Below are 10,680 nucleotides of genomic sequence, written 5' to 3' on the forward strand. Positions count from 1 at the left end.
CAGGGAAGAAGGGGCCCAGCCATGGGGCCGTGGCGGCGGCGGTGGCAGGGCCCCGGGCTGTGGGGCTTGTGCTGCCTGGTGCTGGGCTCCTGGCCGGGGCTGCTGGCTTGCCCCGCGTCCTGCCGCTGCAGCGCCTGGCGCATCTGGTGCGTGGAGCCCGCGCCGGGCATCGTGTCCTTCCCGCGGCTGGAGAGGAGCGCGGAGCGGGACAACATCAGCGACATGTGAGTAGCAGCCGGGGCGCGGGGCGCGGGGCGCGGGCGGGGAAGGAGCCCCCGGGCCGGGCTGCCGGCGCGCGGCCCCGCTCCGCACGTCTGTCTACACCGCGGGGCAGCGGCCCCCGCTTCCCTGGGGCCGGGGCCGGGGTCGGGGCCGGGCGGGCAGCTCCGGGCGCCTCAGCGGAGACACCCGCTGTCCCTCTGGCTCGCTCGCGCCCGAGGCTGACGCTTTCCTTTCGGGATCGCTCAAGCCCCAGTTCTAACTATCATTAGCCCTAGGTATAGCTACATGTATTAGCCTTTATGTAGCGAAAATAGGAAAGAATAGAATAGAATAGAATAGAATAGAAACAATATAATATAATATAATATATACATACATCTGTGTATATATTATATACACATACAGATAGATATAGAGTATGGATATGGTATGGAATATCCATGGATATGGACATGGAGTATGGAATATGGTATGGATATATATGGGTAGGGAATAGAACTATATATATCTGTGTATGTGTATGATCATATAGAAACACTTATATGTGTATATTTATTAGAAATTATATATATATATCAGATACATATATGGCTAATATATTATATTTTATATATATTATATATATGGGTAAAACTAGTCTTTACTGCAGCCCTCTACACACACACACACATACATGCACAAGCAAACATACACATATGTATAACATACATGTACACACACATATATACATACATGTACACAAATATAGATATATGTATATTTGCCTGTATGTATTTATATATATGGGGGGGGGTGTATATATATATGCACACACATATGCACATAGAGGCACACACACATTATATACATGCCCACACCCATATAAACAGGCACACTCATCTACATATATGTGCGCATGCCTGCATGCACACACACACACATGCATACACAAGAAAGAACAAGGAGATTTTGCTGAACACCGTGGAGATGATTTGGGAAGCGATCCGTCAAGCCGAGAAGTTCCCTGCACTGAAATGCACTTGCTCAATAAGAAACAATGCAAGAGTTGGAAGCCTAAAAGCCCAGCGTGATTTAATTTAGGATTGACTTCCCAGAGATATCATTTCAAAGTCATTTAGATTATAAACCTTAATTGCCCCCGGCTACAATTTCCTGGGAATAAGTTGGATGATAAAGCCATACAGCCCATAGGTTGGTACTGATTTTAGTACATGACCAATGTGTAATAATACTAATACTAATACTAATACTAATAAATCCTTGACAGATTTTGCTAGGAGTAGGCAATTCATTAGCTATTACTTTATCCCTTTCTCTTACAAATTGTTGTAGATCTCTAAGTAATTAATACACACTGTCCATCTTTCTTGTAGACAGTACATTGAATGGGTGATTCTTTCCCCTTGCATCCACCCTTAATATGTTCTTCATCAAGCAGAACATGTTTGATGGGTATTTTCCTCAATCACAGTTTCCCATTTGGCTTTCTTTTTCTCATACAGAAGTAGAGAGAAAAGTATACTTGTTTCATCACTTGGTAATATGCATGGATGCTGTTTTTGCACTTGCTCCTTGTCTGTAAGGTAGCTTAGAAACACTGCAACATCAGTTCTATACATCAGTTCAGAATTGCTCATTTTCCCTTAGTTGTACATAACATGTATTTCCCTTGTAAATTCCCTCACCATTTATAAGGCTTTGACAAGTGTTCTACCTGAGCCATTATGTTGTTTGAATTGCTGTTAGCCAGACTGCAGATGACACTCAAGTAGTGGGGTCTGTATTTGTTTGTGGTCCAATCCTGCATTTTATACTCGGGCCATGTTTTCATTGAAGTCAGTGTATTTTGTCTGAGAGAGGCTGCAGAGTTAAAAGACTCTGAGTTTGGATCAAAGAATAGAAGTTAGAGATGGAAAAGACTGCTGTGGATGCCTTGCCTACCTGCTTCTTCTCTTTCCCCTTTCAAATGCCTTCCTGTTCCTGGATTGTTTCTTACAGTGTTTTTAATATATAACATACTTTTTTTTTTTGCCAAAAATTGCATAGAAACCTCATCATCCCCTTTCCCTTTTTAGAATGAAAAATCCCATGTTATTCACTATAACTTTTGATTTATTCTTGCCATTGGGCTTTGTGCTGCTCATTGTAGACCCTTTGCTGCATTTACCTATGTGTGTGCATGGCAGAGGGAAAGGCTGGTGGCATTTACTGTAGCTACTATTTGCAGGGCCTACATTGAATAGATCCTAGTATTTTTGTATTGACATGAGAGAATGGAGCACCATTTCTAGTCTGGTATGGCAAGGATCATTTCAGAGCTTATTCCACATTTTTCATAATATGAATTAAAAAATACACTTTATGCCATGCATTGCTGCTTGTTTTTTGCTGCTTTGCCTTCCTCCTTATTATCAAATAGCTTTAATTTAGAGGTGATGTCTGGTGACAGGCCAGAAGGAAAAAAATAATAAATGCAAACGTATTTTGCAAGATGGGCCAACCTAAAGCATGTTTTCTTGTGTTACATTTTGAAAGCTTCACATTTTTATTAGTTGATTTTTCTTTTCTGTATTTTTCATCAGTACCAGCCTTCTTGTTTTTCACTGCATCACCCTGTGGCATTACATTTTGTTGTGACTGGTGATGTAAAAATAACTTCAAATCACTCATTTTCCAGGAGACACTGTTGCAGATATTTAAAAATTAAAACAAAAAGCTAAACAGAAATAAAAAAATCATAACATAAAACATGAACAGGTCTTTAGTTAAAATATAAACATAAATTAGAAATTCAGACTACTTAGATTTCTTATTATTTCTACATGGGAATTCAACAAGCAATAAACATGCTACAAATTTGTCATAATATGGTACATTTAGATATTTCCATTTTTTTAATGCAAAACTTGCTATGTTTTAGTTAAGACAAGAAAATACTGGACTGTATGTAACACACGCACACACACGTTGTATAATATATAAACTTTTATTACTTAAGTTTCAGGTTGGATTCTCCGCCCACATATAGTAGAATTACTTTGGCATAATTCTGTTGGTTTCAGGGGATTGACATAAGTGTGAGAGGAGAATTTGGCCCTTAGTTTCTAGTAATGTCGGACACACTCTTTCTGAAAAAAACACCGAGGCCAAGGTTCATTGTTCACATTCAGCTTTCATGTGGGAAGCTCTTGGGCAAAATTCCCCTTGACTTGCATGGAATTTGGGCTGACCCAAGATCTTCTGCCCATTATATTACTGGGAATTTTGAATGCATAATGGCTACATGATCGGGCTCTTAAAGCAAAATTATCTTGGGTGAAATTTATCTCACCGCCAAATTGGTGGAAGATGGTGTGCTGGGATTATGAGGGTTAGGAAATGGGAAAGGAGAGAACCCATGGGTGAGGCAACCAAGTGCGGTAGGCTATAGGTTGACTCCAAATAATTAACTATTTTGGAAGGAGAATTTGGGTGCCAGATAGAAGAAAGGATTCAAGAGCTCTCAAAACACAGCCTGAAACATCTTCATAAATTGCCTAGACTATTTTATCCCATAAACAAGCAGCAGTTGTCTTATGGAGATGCATTTGTTTCTAATCTCATGCAGTCCCAGCTCCAAAGCCCATTGAAGTCAATGGAAAGAGTGCTATTAACTTTAATGCACTTTGAATCAGGCCCATAAGTCCCAGTTGAGGAGGCTTTATGCAGGGAGGTGTTTGAATGTCATCCTCACTGTTTTGAATGGTAATTTCTATAGCACTTCCTCCTTAGTAATTTCTTCATATTTACTATATTCTTACAGCTAAAGGAAAAACTGAACCTCTGCCTATAATTCAATTTGATTTTACCTGGTACTTAGGGTAGTGCTGGAAGCATTCTGAAAATCACATGGCCATGCAAAGATTATTACAACATTACAGAGCAATTTAATTATTTCATACCATTGATGTTACAAATTAAACTAAACTTCAGAGTGAACTCCTAAATTAGAATAATGAAATCAGCCATTGTAGAGCTGCAGCTCACACTAAGAGATAAGGAGCAAAAGTAAGAGGGAGCAAAATGATCATTGATGCAAAATCCATACACAATAAGAATAAAGGAACAAAAATATTTCATTGCAAAGTCATCTGAGCTAAAATATGCATAGGATGGTAAAAGAGCCTGCTAGAAGGTCTCAGTTTTATAAAGTTTTCTAGTAATTCTTCTTTTTTAAAAAAATATGCAGTTAGTATATTGTGTGTGGTTGTTCATAGCTCTGGCTATCACAATATCTCCTCGCAGTACAATATATTGCTGCCCTAGTTTAGCAGCTCTAATGTCAAGTCATGTCTATTCAGGTGAACAAGGGTTAAAATTAATTGGTGTATTTAATTATGAGGAACTTGCCAGCAAAATAGTAGGTGACTTTTCAACACTTTCTCTGTAGAGTACGGAGAGAATTGTGTGTGTCATGTACATTAAAAAACCACACAGTAAATTTCTAAAGCAGTTGTATAAAGCACTCTCGAATTGGTAATAAATAAGACAAGCTGAGTAATTTATATACTAAATTATTAAATAAGTCTTGTGAGCTTGTGCTAAAAAAACTTGCTTAAACTCAATTCAGGTTTAGCACTGTTGATATTTTGTGTGTTTTTATGTGTTTCATATTTCTAGTAGCTCTTGTAGACTAAATATAATGTTAAGCTGTCTATAAGGATGCCCAAACATCTCCTTCTTCCTTGAAAAAACTATTGAGGCCCTGCAGGATGATATAGTTTGGCTGGAAATAAAGCTTATTTCTGATGCATTGGAATTGTGCAATAATAAGAAGTTTTTTTGTGACATAATGATAGCCCCTGACATCAGAAATCAAAAATCTATCCATGATTTCATAGTGAAAATCCTGCTTGTAATGATTTGGCATTTGTTTTTAAAATTCTATTACTTAAAAAATGGGCTTTTTCAAAAATCCGTTTGGCTACCTTTACCACTCAGAAAGTAAAGGGATATTAAGAGTTTAGGGCTTTTTTGTGAGAGTATCTTTTTTCTCTAACATAACCTTATGCTGTCCTTGTTTTAATCCTTGCATTTCCAAGCAATGAGGACAGGAAGGATTTCTGTTGGGAACTTGGTGAAGTTGCCCTTCAAGAGACTGTGATTACAAGGACTGAGTGTTTTCAAAAAGTACTGAATTTCTGAGCTCAGCATCCTACAGAAGTTACTCAGAACCAGTACTGTACCTAGACTCTTGGCGGCCCTGGGCAAACTTTTAGTATCGGGCCCCCCTTCTCCAGAGATAATGATAATAATAATTGGACAACGGAAAAAAAAATTACCATTTTCAGGCCCCCTTTCTGTCTGGGCCCTGGGCAACTGACCAGTTTGCCCATATCTGTATCCAGGTCTGCTCAGCACAGTGCGGGGCTGGGCTACAAATAATCATCTCTAATCCTATAAACCTTTAGTCACTCAATAGGTTTATGAAGTCAATGGAATTACTCAGTGATGTAAGACTTACTCCTATGAATAAGACTTTTTAGGATGAGTCCTAAATAGATTATTCTCAGTGGGCATGTCTGCATGTTTATTAATGCACCGTAATTACAGCGCATTAAGTTTAGAACCTGTAATAACTAACTTAATGTGTTGTAATTAGTACTACTGTGCATTAGCACAGATAAATGCTTTTTAAGTGACGCTTAATGCCCATTGGACTAATTTACTGCTCATTGGCATGGTACCTACCAGCCATGCTAATGCGCAGTAGAATCAGTCCAGTGGTCATTAATCATCTTGGGTAGATGTGCCCATTGTGCTCCAACATCCTTCCATTCCAAGGAGAAGAAATTCAGCCATGAATTTAAACAGTGGTTTCTTCACTAGAACAGTAACCCATTAGTACAGCACCCAATATGCAAAGGTTGATCTTTTTCCAGATTCTTCCCCACCTTTTATTCTTTGTTATTTAAGGGAATAATATACTAACAAGGAATTTAGACCCCAAACTTGGGTCTTGGGAAGAAGAACTTTACTAAACCTAATAATACAATTTATGTTTTTGGTTTGACTTTTCTTTTTAAGATCAAAAGAGAACGCAGGTTTTGTTTGGATTTCTTTTTCCTTCTTCATTTTTTTCAGTGTAGCCATTGTAGCCACAGATAGAAACTTGAATATTAAGTGGCTAGTATATTTACAGAGTTCTAGCTCAAGTGAGTGCAAAAAGTAAGGAGCTGTAATAAATGCTAAAGAGCAAAACAAATAATTAAAATACCTTTCTGCTTAACTACTTTACTGATATTTGGTTTAATTATTCTGAAAACTGTATTTTGAAAAGTGAAATGTTCAGTATAATCTTTTATGAAGATGTGAAAAATAAAAATACATTGGTAGCCTGGTTTCAAGGTCACTAGCATCTGGAAACAGACTCTTATTTCTGCTCACCTTTTGTAAGCATTCAATCATCTTCCTACATTATGTAGACTCTGTGGTTTCCGAGGTGTGGTTTGTGGCCCACTCATAATCCATGAGGCTGTGGTAAATGATTTGTAGCTGATTCCTGGATTGTAACATCTCCATCCTCTCCTCTTTTAGTTGAAAGTTGGATAAGTGTTCCTAAAGTCTGTGAAAAATTTTGAGGTTGAACAGTGGTCCGTTGGTCCAAAGAGTTTGTGAATTTGTTTGATGTGAAAACAAACATCTCCAATGTAACTGGGCAAATTCTGTTTCTCAAAGCATTTTTTCAAATTTTAATGGGTTATGGTTTAATCATGGACAGATGAAATATGGAAGCAATGTACTGCTGGAGCCCCTGGGCCAGCGGGGACACCAGTGAACCAGGCACAAAAAGCGGGGGACCTGACCACTGCCAATCCCAGCTCTCCATGAAGCGCCCCAGCTTCCTAGAGTCCCCATCCTTGCCTGTGTCAGCCAGTAGCAGGCAGGCTCCTTCTTCCAGTGCCTGCTCCCAGCCAGTGGGGGACAAGGGGAGTGGGAAGGAAGGCAGCAGGGAGCAATCATAGAAAGAAGAAACCTCTGTGCTATCACTGTTGCACACCACTGAGCCTGATACCCTGTGCACTGCTGCCTACAGCTAGCATGGGGCAAGAGTGACTCTGGGGTTTCTCCTGCATCCGGGTTAGCAGGGACAACAGTGGTTGACACACTGGCAGTTGTAGCAGGAAGGGCCTGTGCCACCAGGCACTGTCACCCTCCCCTCCAGCTCTGTCCTGGGGCTCACAATTAATGGATGTGAAAGGAGGCATGCCACAAGTGCTGCCTTTTAAATATATATTTGAAAAATATCAGTAAAGATCAGCAACAGAAATAAAACTCTTTTAAATGCTTGCATTTCACCTAAACTGGGGTTGGTATCATTTCAGCTTCACCTGTTTTTTATACCTGTTATCATGAAAGGATCATTTTCACACAGGGCAAGACATAAGGTTATGTGCTTTTTCTCTGTAAAAACCAGTAGAAACAAGGATTTTACAGAGATAAGTGAAAGCAGAATCCTAACTCCATCAGCCAGGCCCAAGGTGTAAGATACTTGTGAAACTATTCTGTTATAAAACAATCTATATACTGCAAGATACTAAGGACTCTGGCCCCCATCCAGCAAAGCACTTAAACACAGCCTTAACTTTAAGGACATGCACAGCCCCAAATTCTCATTAATGTCAATGACAAAAGTTCAATGGGATAAGCATTTATCCAGTGTACAGACCACAGAGCACATGAACAACCACATGCTGGCCCAATAGTGTGAGCTAAGAATAAAAAGAGGAAACTTAATCCTAAAGTTCCCTTTTTTGAGTTCAGAATCAAAGAAATATGATCAAGATTCCTGGGCTCATAATGTGGCTTATTCTTCAAGTCTTTTAAACCTTTTTTCTATTATCAGAAGACTATGCCTATAGGAACAACAGGAAATAAATTAAATTTAATAATGCATTGAATAATGGAAGGGATACTGTACAGATTGTTTTATTTATTTTCACTTTTGATTCAACTGGGGCTTGATTCAACATTCATTTTGATCCAACCTGTCATCAGTTGGAATGCTCCATTCATTTCAGTGGGCCTAGGATTTGGTTTTAAAAGCATGGTCTTTTCCTATTTATTTATAACTGCTACAGATTCTGAATTGCTGTAGAATACAGGGGACTTGGAGTGGGATTTAGGTCAAGTTTGTTGTGAAGTATGTAGGCTTTGGATAAAGTGAAGTGCAAGATCTTTCAAGCTTTTGCTAAGAATTAAAAGCTTGGAGGATTAGGATCGTACATTCTTATTTTTCTGAAAAGGTGTTTAGATTCAAAACTCCCCCTGACAAAACTTAAATACAATCAGATCTTTCATTATGGGTCTTGTTTCGCTAAGAATTCTTAAGAAATTGAGTGGATGCTGAAGTCCTTGAGTATTTTTTGTACCAATTCATTTGAATATTTCACTCTATAGAAAGAAGTGGCATATTGTGCCCCTTGAAAGAAAGCTTCTTCCTAGTTCCCTCATCACATTCTACTTTGTACTCACCCTCTCCTATACATTGAGGCAAAGCATCCTGTAAGATAGCAGTGTGACAGAATGCGGGCTTTGATGTGGCTCCTACTGAAGGAGCCTTCAGATCTCTGTGAAGAAAGAAAGAGTCAAAAATCTCTAACAGCAGAAGAGGGAGGGAGGAGAAAGCCAAGAAGGGCGGAAAAGGTGAATCCAGGCTGCTCCAGAATATTAATGTTTTCACAGAGCACACAGATGCTGCTGTAGCAAGAGGTGGGAGGGGCAAGTGGGGCAACTGCCCCAGGTCTCAAAGTGAAGGGGCACCAATAGGCACTGCCCAGCCAGGGTGGGGAATGGGACAGAGCTGTGAGCGGCTTGTTTTGCGGGGTCTGGAGAGGGTGGGGGGAGGGGGCGCTCCTGCTGCTGTGTGCACCCCTGGGAAAGCAGTGTGCAGGGTGAGGGCAGGCTGCCACTGTAGGCTTTGCCCTGGGCATCAAACTTCCTTGCCTTGGTACTGAGGGAGAAACTTGCAGCCTGTAGAAGGTAACAATGGCACTCCCCTGAGGTAGCGCTAAACCAGGGATGCCCAACATGTATACCACAGTTGAAATAGGCAGCCTCTGTGTGGCACGTGGCAGATCAAGGAGTGGGCAGGGAGCAGAAGCAGAGCAGCAGAGTGGGTAGGGAAAAGGAGATCAAGAGTGGCACTTGGGGAGGGCAAGAAGCTTGTGCCACATCTGCCAGAAAGGTTGGCTCACATTGTGCTAAACTATAATTTGCACTGTGACTGAATTGCATGGTAAAACTTCAGAGCAGTTTCTGCTATTAGATCTCTGCTTTGATTGATTACCTGTACACTAATTCCATGCAGATAAGAGACAGCTCCAGCAACTGTAAAACTGGCAGCATGATATAGCATACATTGTTCATTGTACTGCATTTCCTTCTGATGTATAATTAAAGAAATGATAGTGCATTAATCAAAGGTTCTCCATCAAAAAGAGGCCAGCAGGGCAGAAAAGGTGACATGGGAAAACCGCTGAGTTTTGCATGGGATGATCCATCAGCAGGATTGTGACTAGGGCTGGGCATATGCTTGATTTTTTTTTTGGTTTGATTGCCAAACTTGTGAAGGGTGGGGCTGGGGAAGGGGAAGCTTGTTTCAAGCTGATTTTTTTTTCTGTTTTTTGTTGTTGCTGAATCAATCCCAAATTTAATTTAGTCTTAGGTGAAATACTGCACTCAGTCAAAGGTAGCATGTTTTGTCTTTGGGCAACTGTAAGAAATGCAGAATGACTTCAGATTGCCTCTCTGCCCAATTCACAGCAGGGATTTGACCCAAGGTCTCCTACCTTTCGTGTTCTGTCTTAGTGACCAAGGTATAGAGTTGTTATGAGATGGGTTGCCTTAATCCCTCCAGCTAAAGCTCTTCCACTGCATGCAATAATTAAATATTCATCAAGTCAGAGGGTGAGTGGCTTGATATATCAGACTCAAAGTGATAGATCAAAGGGTCCTGTCCCTCACAACTACCTTGACCTCAGGGCTCTTTATGGAAACCCCTGTTCTAAAACATCCTGGCTAAAAGGGAGGGGCACACCCAATGGCAGGGAGGGGCCATCACCAGGGAGGATTATACTGCAGTTGCTTGGGGATGCAGGGGGGCAGTCAGGAAGGCCAAGGCGGAGATGGAACTGGGACTAGATTCCTGGATCAAGGAGAACAAGAAATCCTTTTTTAAATACACAGTGGGCAAAAAGAAGGTTCTGGGTAACATGGGGCCCCTGCAGGACACGTTAGGAAATTTGGTCGTCATACCAGACAACAAAGCTAACATATTTAATGATTTCTTTGTTTCCATTTTCCTGAGCATAGACCAGAACAGCCACCCCCCTCTGGGCCCCTCTTAGACTCCAGGGGAAGCGCACCTAGGCCAAGGGTTAGTGAGGAACTAGTTAGGGAACTTCTGGAGGGACTGGA

At 40.7% G+C, this 10,680-nt stretch overlaps 1 protein-coding gene across 6 annotated transcripts in view; it reads left to right on the top strand.

Moving 5' to 3' along the window:
- Positions 1-6: 6 nt before the first annotated feature.
- The window catches only part of NTRK2 (neurotrophic receptor tyrosine kinase 2), a 318,801-nt gene continuing 308,127 nt past the window's right edge, over positions 7-10,680 (top strand). For all 6 annotated transcript variants that reach the window (XR_002104663.1, XM_019554967.1, XM_019554968.1 and 3 more), the window contains exon 1: positions 7-224. Coding sequence is in view for 5 of the 6 variants with exons in the window: in XM_019554967.1 (XP_019410512.1) it covers positions 22-224 (203 nt within the window). In the remaining variant the exon portion in view is untranslated. The remainder of the gene's footprint in view (positions 225-10,680) is intronic.

Source organism: Crocodylus porosus, unplaced genomic scaffold (assembly GCF_001723895.1).
Source record: "Crocodylus porosus isolate Cpor-Errol unplaced genomic scaffold, CroPor_comp1, whole genome shotgun sequence".
Classification (NCBI taxonomy): domain Eukaryota; kingdom Metazoa; phylum Chordata; order Crocodylia; family Crocodylidae; genus Crocodylus; species Crocodylus porosus.